General features: G+C 50.7%; 1 protein-coding gene across 1 annotated transcript in view; it reads right to left on the minus strand.

Annotated features, from left to right (window-relative positions):
• Nucleotides 1–2,261: 2,261 nt before the first annotated feature.
• The window catches only part of PCDH19 (protocadherin 19), a 57,802-nt gene continuing 47,827 nt past the window's right edge, over nt 2,262–12,236 (minus strand). Inside the window, exon 5 of the mRNA XM_074148114.1 lies at nt 2,262–3,498. Coding sequence (XP_074004215.1) covers nt 2,909–3,498 — 590 coding nt within the window. The 3' untranslated portion in view covers nt 2,262–2,908. The remainder of the gene's footprint in view (nt 3,499–12,236) is intronic.

The raw sequence follows: 12,236 nt of genomic DNA on the forward strand, positions 1-12,236 counted from the left end.
CTCTCCGGCTGTCCCCTTGGCCCCACACGGCGAGGACGTGCCAGGGAAGGGCCCCTCGCTCCCCGTTCCCGGCCGCAGCCCGGGTCAGCCCGGAAAACTGGTGTTTAAACGATTTTCTTGGAGGCATAAGGGTTTAGTGACCTCTTTAATGCCCCCTTTTAATACAGAATTATTTCACATTCCTTCTCAGCTGCGCTTTTATTCAGAGTGGCAAGGAACGTTTCCTCTGGGTAAATTAGAGAAATGTTTCTTTTTTTTTTTTTTCCTTTTTTTTTTTTTTTCTCTTTCTTCCTTCTCAGTTAGCATCTATTTTTCATCCCAAACGCCGGGCTGGTGGTGGCGGCTCCGCAGGCAGAGGGCAACGCTCAGCAGAAATTAATGGCCTGTGCTTTGCAGGCAGCTGGGGATGACGGTGATGGTGGTGACGACGGGGCGCCCGGGGACGGGGGGGGACCAGAGCTCCCCATCCCTGCGAAGACCTGCCAGGTCCCATCCTGCCGGAGGTGGGGGGACGGACGATGGGGTGACGTGGGGGCTGTTGACCTGTGAAGCCAAGAGGATCTGACAGACGGGGCGTCGCAGGCTCAGCAAACAGATACGAGAAGCTTCCCCCCCCACCCCCGCAAAAAAAAAACCCCACCCAGAGCTGACAAAAACAGGTAACATCAGAATAAACCCAGTCAGTTACAGAAAATCCAGTTACTCCAGCGGTCCCAAGCCAGCCACTTTCTTCTTTGCTTGTGTTATAATAATAGACACATTTCAGGAAAAAAACAACTAGAAATAAATGACAGCAGTAACAGAACGCAGGCAGGAAACACCGCTGGAAGAGAAATAACATATCCCTGAAAAATGGGCTCAGACTCCAGAAGAGACGGGAAAAACCCCCGGTTGGCTTTCCGGAGGGATGCAGGACATCAGGTCAAGGCGTGGGATGGGAGCTGAATGAGGTAGTCATCAACACCAGCGAGGGAAGCGTCACAAATTTCCTTGTTTTTCGTTGGTTCTTTCCCAATTCCTGGCCCTAGGAAGCGGCAGGGGGAACAGACTGACTGCGGAGGACCTGTCTCAGAGCAGCTTTGGCTTCGGGCAGGATCAATCTGCCCCGAAGAAACAAACGGCTGGAGCTTAATTTTATTTTGAGGATAATAATGACTGGAGCTTGTTTTCTTGTTGATGTTTTTAATTTAAATAAATCAAAGTAACAAATATTTTATCATGATATGTAGACCTAGAAAGACTATTTATCTAGAAACCACTAATTTCAACTTGCTGGTACAGCAAACATTGGCAAGAGCTATATATTTTCCCTTCCATAATCAATTTTAAATTCTAGGAAACATTATTTAGGGTAGGAAAATCTGTCTGGTGAAGGGTTAATAATAATAATAATAATAATAATAATAATAATACACTAACTGAAATCCTCCTACCTTTCTCATACCTCACTGAGGAATTATCACTGCAAGAGAGCAGAGAGCTGTGAAACCCCTTCCCTCTCTCCCTTCTACAAAATGGCTATTAAAGTAGCTCAATTTTTAAATCAATTTTATATGAGTAAATTTGTACCCACACAAAAAAAAGTCCTTAATTATGAGAAAAAATAATGAATTGCTTTCATTTTTTCTCCATTAAGAAGGCACATTAATTGAATTAGTAGCGTTGTTACATATCACCTGTCTGCCCCTAAATTAACATCACTATTGCTCATTCCATACTTATTTATGATGCAGGGATAAAAAGATATCAGAACAGTCTGAAATCCATGCCATGATCACACATACACACACACACACACAAACACACACTTGGCATAATCATGACTGGGAAATGCTGAGGTGGAAGTATGTGTCTAATTGAGAAGGTAATTTAGATCTCTTAAATAATTCCGTCACTTTGACTCGGAAATGGTTGGAGACAGGGGATATCTAAATCTGGGAACTAGAGAAAAAACAACCCAACCAACTTCTGGAAAACAACTTTCCATGCATTGCCTTGAAAATTATCCAAAAGAAACGGGCGAGGGAAAAAAATTCAGCACAGTGCATCTGACAATTACAATCCAGGCAGAATTTTCCCCAAAATGGCTTCCCGTAACGCCCTGCCGCTGCCCTGCAAAAGCCAGGGGTGGCTGCAGGCGATGGTGGGGGCTGGAAGAAGCGCTGGCTCCACCGGGTCTGAAAACTGCAGGTTCCCCAAGGTTTAAGTAAGATGATTGTGATTTTTTTTTCTTTTTTTTCTTTTTTTTTTTTTTTTTTTAAGCTGGAAAGCCTTTTGCCATCACTAGACATACAGTAATTTGCAATATCAAATACAATAATAGTACAGATAAGCGTGTGACAGCAAAAGGATTCATAAATGCAGGGGTGTCCATAGCAAAATAGCAACATCTTAAAATACAAACAACCTCGTGTTGGGCGAATATTAAAACCCACCCGACTGTTGTTTGGAACAGCCGCACACAAGAAATGGCCGCTATTTTGTCTGGGCTACAAAACCGCTGGGGTGACTATTAAAGATCTCCGAATAAGGAATTTGCCATTCGATTCTTTCCAGGAATGGAAATTTATCTTCGGTTTTGAGATATAAAAATATAGAAACTCCGAGGAGGGGATACTGAGTGCTCCTGAGGACCGAGGTTGGGGGGGGACGGATGTCTCGCCTCTGCCCCCGCCACCCACCGCCTCCCGGCAAAAGCAAAACCCCAGCTACTTTGCTCCGGCTGCACACCCCTGTTGAGACAAGTGGGATTGTCACATTAACGATAGCTTCATTTATAAACAATACATTTAGGGAAAGCTTTTAAATACAGCAATCTGTGAACCATTGGTAAGCGATAAAAACAATCTGCGCTGGGAGTCGTGCGGTCCCTCATCCTCCTCATCCTCCATCCTCCTCCTCTCGCCGCTCAGAGGACGATGTCTTTTAGTCTCCGGGTGCCGGGGGAGTCCTTGTCCCGGCGTTCCTGGAGGAGGGGGTTGCCCTCCTGCCCTCCGCTCTCGCTGTCCGCCCCCCGGGGCTCTGCCTCCGTGGGCCGGGAGGGACCACTGTTCCCAAAGGGCTCCCGTTCCCGGTTGCCGGCGCAATGCCCCGCGCCGTAGGTAGCCGCCGGCTTGCCGGCCAAAGGGCTCTTCAGGTGGAGGGGCGAGGTGACGGGGCTGACGGCCTCGCAGCCGTTGCCCGCCTCACGGACGGCACCGCTCACCTTGGGGCTGCAGGCGGCCGGGTCCACCGTTCTTTTGCCTTTGGGGTTGGCGAGCCGCTCCTCGGCCAGGGGCTCGCCACCCTCCTTGCCGAAGGTGGCGAAGGTCCTTTTTGTGCTGCAGTCTGCGTAAGGCTCCGCGTCCACCGCCGTCGCCTCGATGGAGAGGGCGATGACGTTCCTGCCGTGCTCGGGGGATTTGGCGCGGCTGGGGACGGCGCCACGGGGCATCCAGCACCTGTCCGAGTGGCCCAGGATGCGGCACTCCTCCCTGCAATGGAATCCTTCGCTCTGATCTGCGGGGACAAAACACAAGGGATGGTCAACGGGGTGGTGGTCGTGGGGGTTTTGGGGTGCCTGCCACCACCACCCCCCACCCAAACCCTGCCCGGGCTGGGGAACCCCCCGCCAAGCCATCGCTCCCACCCGGGCAGCCGTTATCCCACCCCAAAGAGCAACCTGTCTTATGGGCGGGCTTGGAAGAGGGATAGGTTGTTTTATTTTTTACTGATATTTCTCTGCTGCTCTAAAGACAGGAGGTCAAGTTCCAACAGGTCGTGTGTCACCTGCTGCCACCAGCCTGGGGAAGGGAGTTAGGGCTGCAAATGTGTCCCAGGGTCTGTCCCATATGACAACCCTGCTCCCAGCCACCACCTTCTGGGGTCAGTAACCAGTGCCCAAAGCCACCTTAGAGCTCCTTCCAGTGCCTAAAGCGGCTACAGGAGAGACGGGGAGGGACTCTTGATCAGGGAGGGGAGAGATAGGACAAGGGGTAACGGTTTTAAACTGAAAGAGGGGAGATTTAGATGAAATCTCGGGAAGAAATTCTTTGCTGTGAGGGTGGTGAGACCCTGGCCCAGGTTGCCCAGCTGTGAAGCTGTGGCTGCCCCGTCCCTGGAGGGGTTCAAGGCCAGGCTGGATGGGGCTTTGAGCAACCTGGTCTGGTGGGAGGTGTCCCTGCCCAGGGCCAGGGGTGGAACTGCATGGTCTTTAAGGTCCCTTCCAACCCGAACCATTCTGTGATTCTATGTTTTAAGCTCAGTTTGATGTGATTTTTAAGCTTGGCTTTTTGCAGAGAGGGGAAGGCAGTGGAAGGAGGCTGGTGTTCTCTTTGGGTTTTTTGGTGTATATTTGTGTTTTTACTTTTTGCTTAATCCCCACTGACCTCCCACACGACAGAGGCTTTATAAATCCCCGAGACTGCCCACTCCACTGAAGATTAAATGTGTCATTCCCAGCGCTGGGGCTTTATTCATACCACAGCAATAAAGATCCTTTCTCTCCACTCAGGGCTGTCCCGACACCACTCCACAGGGCTGAAATACGGCGTGGTGGCTTAGCCCTCTCCAAGGACCTTCCCTGCCCAGCTCTGAGCGCTCCCAGGGGGGTGCAAACCCTCGTGCCCGATGCTCACACGCGTCCCCCGTGCTGCCGGCCATCATTGAGGGATCGCAGGACCTCACCTCCCCCCCCCCCCCCACCGTGGATGGACAAACCAGGGCTCAGCCAAGTGCAAAGCTGGAAAGCAAAACCCAGGACTCTCGACATCCCCAGCCTTTGCTGAGCCATGCTGAACACCGCGGGCTGCCGGCTGCATTTCAGCCTCGGCTTACGCCTTTTCCTTCATTTGATCGGAATTTATAATTGCAGCCAGCCCTCATAAAGCACAACCTTCTCCTACGTGTAGACGAAGCTCCTTCCTATACACCCGCAAAGCAGCGTCCAAGCACCCGTACCATTATCCATAGGAGACGGGGCTCGGCCAGTGCCGGCTGGACGGATCGGAGCCTGCGAAGGTGCAGGCGCCAGACCAAGCCTGGGTTTGCTTCCCGTCCGCCTGCAAACCCTTCATTTCGATGCTCTGTACATCTGTGTGCATAACCTCCGCTCCTCAGGCACATTGGTATTTCCACCACATCCGAGCGCTAGGGCGGCTGATAAAAATTCGCAGCACATAACACAATGCACCAAAATATGAGCAGCTTAACACTTACAGAGAATAAACGAGTAAAAGGCAGACCTCAAAAAAAAAAAAAAAAGAAAAAAGAAAAAAGAAAGGATTTTTTGTTGGTTTTTTTTTTTTTTTAAAGGAGAAGAAGCCAATTAATTGAAAAATCTATGGGTAAAACATAAGCTTTTTCTCTACATCAGAGCGGCTACCTGGTGGTGCGGAGCGTGGCGCCGGGTGGCTGTGCAGGAGGTCTGGGTTTCGGCAGTTTGAGAGAAAGATGCTCTTGAGCTTTACATGCAGAACAACCTGCGCCAAGATCTAAAAGCCGGTGCTCTTATAGTTTGATTCTGTTACTTTCAAGTACTTGAGGAAAATAGAAAAAGAAAAAAAGAGAAAAATTGCCCAGAAAGTGTTGCTGTCTGCCTATTTATCCACAACTTAACTTCAAAAGGATGCTACAGGCATACAAAGTTGTGTAGTCTGGCTGTGATAGCAGAGGACTTGGTGATGGCTGGAGGGGCTACAGGAATATCTTGGGTTCTCATCCCCGATGAGACACTGATTTATTGTGCTGTGTGACCTTGGGCGCATTGCCGGAGCACACATCACTCCGGTCTCACCGCAAACATGAAAGGCCGGATCTGGGCACGTGCTGGGATGGCTGGTCCAGCGTGGGAAGGCCAGGGGATGCTGCTGCTCCTCACCTTCCTTGCACAGCCCCACATCCATGGGACCACCGCAGCCCAGGAAAACCACACTCCGGCCAGGGCACATTTTACAGTTAAAAACGAATCGAGGACTTCACCAGTTACTGCACGGCAAGTGGATATTCCTCAAAGCCTAGAAAGGGCCCCGTGCTCCTAAAGCCCGCTGGCGCGGTGCCTATCTGCTGGGGAGATGATCCGCTTTGGGCACCAAGATGCTTGTCTGCAAGTCGTGCCAGCAGCAGCTGAAATGCAGGCAGAAGAAGAGATGAAAAGCAGTACATTAAATGATACCGTTTCCATCTTTTATTTTACGAAGGGAATGTAACAAGTATGAAGGATGCCATGCTGACAGGCAGAGGGACAGGAGTCACCATCCATCCACAGACGTGAAGACAACAGGTGGCTCCACGGCACATTCCGCCTGCCTGCTCCTGTCCCCACCACACGTCTCAGCTTTGGTCTGCAGAGACAACGGTCCCACAACCAGAAACCATCCTGCTCTCGGGGACAACACGTATCTGGGCTGCCCAGAGCAGCCCCGATCAGGCAGCAGACCCAGGGACCAGCACAGAGCCCTGAGCAGGAGCCACTTCTCCTTGGCAGAAGGAGGATCTTCAGCTACCCACCCATCGCCGTCTTAAACCTATAGTTGACATAAAACACTATTTTTACACCACAAGCATGCCCTGTTGATACACACAAATGCCACACCACTCCTCTGCTATCCCAGGTCCAGATTCAGGGGGCTTTGGGCTCCTCCTTCATCCTGGGGCTGCCACCTCACATCCTCCTCCTCTGCAGGAGCAGCTCCTGCCCCAAAGCAGAGGCAGGCACGGAGCCACTGGCCACCGCTGCTGGCACTGCCCTTTGCAGTGACTCACCCAGCCCTGATGGCACCCAGGATGGTCATTCCCGTTCACCGGCTCTTTATTGTACTGCTCTGTCTTGGTTTTTTTACCACTTTAACAATCGGAAATAGGACAACAGGAAATTCTTTTACGGCCCGAGACCTGCCCGAGTCAATAGGACTGTTAACTGTCTGCACTAAAAAAATGTTCTTAATGCAAGGAGCAAAGCCCAGGTAATAACGGCGCTGGAGGTGAGGGGTGGCAGGCGGCCAGGACAGGTGGCTTCCCACCGATGGCAGGGGCTCGGGCAAGCTGGCGTGAAACTCCTGCCCGCCGGGGAGCCAGGGGAGGAGGAAACAATGCAGGGGCAGTGCTGGGTGAGCTCTGCAATGGAACAGACACCTCATCCCGCACAGGAGTCCCAGAGGAGCCCAAGGCTGGCAAGGACCTGGTGGCTGGCATGGGCTGGGGAAGGGGGACACCACGGCCAGGGAAAGGGGACACCACGGCTGGGACTGTGCGCGCCACCCTCAGCTGGGCTGGGCTTTTCGAGGAGCCAAGCACATCCTCCCATCCCAAATGTGGCTGTAGGGACACCCGTGTCACACACAGGCTGTCTGGAGAGATGCTGAGGAGCTCACCGGGTGCCACGCAGGGGTGACGGCCACACAGGGGTGATGGCCACGCAGCCTGGCACACGGGGTGCGCCGGTCCCGCAGCAGCAACCTCCATTTTTCAGCCATTCTGCCTCGGCCCCACACAATTCCAGAATCTCGTTTCAGAGCACCTTAGGGCAAGGTCGCTTTTAAAATTGCTTCCCCCCCAAGGTGCAAAACATCCCGGCAGAAGCTTCACCATCAAGAGGTGAGCAGTTATCCTGAAGCCAGGCTTGGCAGAAAAAATATGTTATTGCTAAACGTAGGCTCTCACATAGCAAATAGGAAATAAAATAAAACCACCAGCCACCCCTGGAATAAATATGCTCCTCGACAAGTATGGCAAAACCCATGTTGAGCTCCGGATTTCAAACCTTCTCTACTTTCACCTCAGGGACCAGCACGAAGACAACTAATAATGAGCCCCAGCCAGCCCTGCCTGCCCTGCCTGAGGCTGCCGAGAACCAGCGGCTGCAGGAAAACCTGGTGGGAGAGACAAGGAACCCCCTGGCTCATCTGTGGGCAGATGCATGGCCATCATCTCTGGTGGAGAGCAGAAGCTGGGGACAACGGCACAGTGATACAAGAAGCAGGGAGGTGACATTAAATGCTAGGACTGCCCTAATTCCCAGGGCTGAGCCCAGCACAGCACCCATCCAAGGGGTCCAAGTGCCAGCAGGTCCCAGTCCCACCATGAAGGCTCTTGGCCAGGAGAACATAGAGATGGGATGGATGCCCAAGAGCCGGGAGGAGCCCAGGAGGAGCCAGCAGAGGACATGGGGTGGGCACTGGAGCAACAGAGCCTCCAGCTCCTCCCTGCAGGGGGCCTTCTCTTGTCAAAAGGAAGGATTAACGAATATCCAGGTGCTTTCAGTCTCGGTTCTGCGGCAGAGCACCATGAAGCGGGTGTGCAAGGCTCAGCTCTCGGAGCAATTGAATTATCTCCAGTGGAATCGCAGCGCTGGCCAAAGAGACAAAGTTAAATCGTAGCAAGGTGCAAGCGCCTGGGAATGTAATATTCCTGATAAATGGCCAGATGACATGTGCTGTTACACAATCTAAGGTGCAATTTGGGCGATGACAATAGTCCCTGGAGTTTCCATTTTCAAACAGCCGCTCGGTTCAATCCAATCCATGTCAGAGCAGCTTTGCCGGGGTGAGTAAGTAGAGCTCATTTGTGCTATTACATGGGGAGCAAGGAAAAGGAGAGGAGGAGTCGCTTGAAAAGGAAAAATAAGGGAAAAAAAAGGGGGCGATGGGAAGAATCTCAGCCCGGCTGGGACGGGGAGGGCACGGGGGAGCATCGTGCTGGAGCAGGGCATGCGTGCCCGGAGCTGGGCCGGTTCCGTAGGTACCATCCTGCTGGAGCCTGGCTTTATCTCCACATTTCGGTGTTTCTTCAGCAACCCAGTGATTATACTGTAATCACAATGACACTGCTCCTGGGTACAGCAAACAGCACGATCATTAAAAAATTCATTTCAAAATCTTCCTGGAAGCTAATAAATTTTACAGCAGTTTCAATCCTTTCTCATTGCAACAAAGAAAAGCTTAGTTCCAGACAAATTAAAAGTAAATTGATTGCCTTAGGGGAATCTATTCAAATATCACTTTTCCATGTTAGAAATCTCTTCCTGAAACAAGAAGAGGAAAGCCAGGGAGAGCCAGCATGGGAACGACGTGGAAAAGCAAATCATTAAATCTCAGTTCACGAAACTAAGGGGAAGGAGTTGGCGGGGGGGGGGAAGGGGGGGAAGAAAAAATCAAACTTAAAATAAAATGCAAATGTCTCACTGGGGTGCGGGCCTAACATTTGTGACGGAATTTATGAATAATAAATATGAATAAATAGTAAACATGAAGGGATCAAACACTGCTGTTGATGTTTACTCATGGTTAGCCATCTTTCATGGACAATGCACAACTGCATTATTTAACACTCCTCTTTCCAGCTATTTCGGGGTTTCTTTTCAACTCCAGCACCTTAATTCTCTTAACGGATGCACACCAGAAGGTGCGGGGCATGTCCTCAAGCCCCCGTGTGGCACCCTGGGCCCGCCGGCAGAGCCCACCTCCCCTCCATCCCACCCGGAGCAGCTCTTCCCGGACGGGGAGCAGCCATCCACCTCATCACGCTCCAGATAAAATAATAAGCTCGAGCAAAATACAAACAGTCCCCAGCCGTGGTTCATCATTTGCTTGTAAATTAAGACTCTGCACCTCTCCCTTATCTCCCGTAATAGCATAATATCAGGAAACAAGAGGTGGGGAATAGTGTATTATATTTTTGACCTATGGGCTTTTACAGAGCCTTCTTCGCCTTTCCTAATAAGAAATCTCCAGTCTATGCAGAAATGTAATCCTGGCGTGGCTTCCCTCGCACAATGCTTGGAGGATACTAATAACTAGGGACAGTGACAAATGTTCTTTACCGCAACAAGAAGCCCTTCTTTTTTCCTCTCTTTCCCCATTGTTTGGGATTTATGCAAGCTCAAAAATGCTGTATTTTTAATCCTGGATTGTCTGTCCCGACACAGGAGGTCAACAGCGCTTGGACAAAGCAAATGCCTGCGAGGAATTATTTTAATGAAACAAGGGATGTGAATTAGATTAATTTATCGGGCAATTGCTGATAAGGACCCATGGCTGAATGCAGCTCGTGGGCAGCGCTTCTGTGATGGCCAACAGAGAGATGCCCCAGGGCTCGCTCCCGCTTGCTGCAGACACACACGGCTCCCAGGACGTGCCAGGGACACACACGGATTCACACCAGCTGGGGCGGTTGGCCCATTCATCTCTTCCCCTGCTCTGTATTACCATTACTAACCCCCTTTCCTCTGCAGAACATTCCCTGTCTTGTGAATGAAGACCGACACACCGACCCACCTGGGGCGCCCGGCCGGCTGCACACTGGAAGAGAGATTTGATGCCAAAGATTTTCTCTGGAAAAACGTCCTTCCAGGCACACCGAGGCTGTTGGGATGAGAAGGTGGCTGTGGGAAGGAGGGCGATCAACCAAGGCGAGAGGAGCCGGGGTTTGGGCATGACGGCCGAGCCAGACCCAGGAGGTGTTACGGGCTGGGATGCAATTTAATGCTGGCTGCCCCGCTTTAGTGGGGACCACGGGCCAATCCCCACCTCATTCACACGGCAAAATTAATTCTCCTTCAGAGGGCCGGTGGAACACGCCATTTAAACTCCAATTATAATCCTTTTCCAAGGACTTAAGTGGTCCGTAGAGCTCGTGCCGGCCCCTGAGCGGCGGGGATTTCACCTCCGAACCTCCGCTCCTCATGCCTCCATACAGGGCTCATTAACATCCTGACTGATGCTGGGATGCAGGATCCGGTCCTCGGAGAGGAGAGCACTCTGGGATGCGATAGACCTTTTCCATCTCGAAGCATTACGGCTCCGTAATTCATAGGCACAGCTCCCGTTAAGGCTCACGCTGCCTGCACGAGTGCAGAATACGTCCCCGTGACTTCATTACTGGAATTCAATTTCATTAACACTGGATACAGAGGGATTGTCCTAAATACACTCTTTCTTATATTTTTTTCATGTTAATGTAACCATTTGAGTATATTATACCCTGCAGAGATGGAAACATTTCTAGTCTGTTTAAACACATTTCTCACAATTGGGAGCAAAACTTTTGTCTCCATTTATGCCTTTGACACCAGCTGCCTTCCATTTAATGGGACTTTAGCCACTAAAGCAAATTAATCCAAAGGTTACTTTCCGCCACTATTGTCAAATCCGAAACAGAAAAATTCACATATTGTGCCGGGGTAACGTGGGACCAGCCAGGCAGCCACGTTCCAACAGCAGCAATAAATCGAATTACTACCCTGCCCCACTCAAAATTAGGCATTGTTCGGAAAATAGCTGCTCCACGATTCAGATAAAAATCCAACAAAACAGAAATTACAGTTGGGGGAGATAAGAAGCAATTCCCAGCTGCTTGTACCGGGCCAGCTCCTGGCCCAGCGCCTGTGGGAGCAGCATCCCTGCCCTTGCTGCTTCCCTACCCACGTACACCCCTTGGGGGGCTCACGGCGTATTAAATGTATTAAAGCAACCAGCACCTCCCTTGGCCAGGATGAAGCGGAACAACCCATCTTCATCCTCGTCCTCATCCTCTCCCCACAGGGATGCAGAGGGCCAGGATGGCAGCAGGAGCAGGGATGCCGGTGAGACCCCCATCTCCTGGGCACCCTCCCGGTGTGGCTCTGCCGTCCCCGTGAGGTTTCTGGTGCTTCCACACAACAAGTGAGAAATAGAGGAGCCGAGGTTATAAACGCTGATACATAATTTACTCCTATTATCAAGATTAAACACATCTTTGCATGCTTAGCATAAAACAACTGCCTTTCTCCAGATTTCTCAAGGACATGCATAAACTTCATTATTATCTAAATAATCAAAAGAGTATTTCAATAGAATATTTAACTGTCTGCCTACTGGAACAGCCTTAATCTAACACTGATCCTCTGTTGTCCTTCATGTAAATATTGTTGGGACGTCAGCCAAAGCCTAGGGAAGTGAGCTTCATCTTGGTGGATGGGAATCTCTCGTGTCAGATACAGTCAGCCTGACTAATGAGACCTACAGCTTGCCAAAACCTACAGCCTCGCTGTCTGTTCCAGCCATTGAACGCGCTCAGAAACCCAGTGGCACCAGCCCAGCAGTCTACAGATCCCAATCAACTATCAATAGCTTAAGTGTAAGTGATTGTGTATGAAGTACGAGCCAAATGTGTTTCCTTTTTCAGTTTTAGGACCTCCAGTATTGTTATTGCACCAGTAATGCTTGCACGGAATTAATCATAGACGTACCCACAAGGCAAAACATTATGAGAAGCTCTTTGTA

Source organism: Numenius arquata, chromosome 5 (assembly GCF_964106895.1).
Source record: "Numenius arquata chromosome 5, bNumArq3.hap1.1, whole genome shotgun sequence".
Taxonomy (NCBI): domain Eukaryota; kingdom Metazoa; phylum Chordata; class Aves; order Charadriiformes; family Scolopacidae; genus Numenius; species Numenius arquata.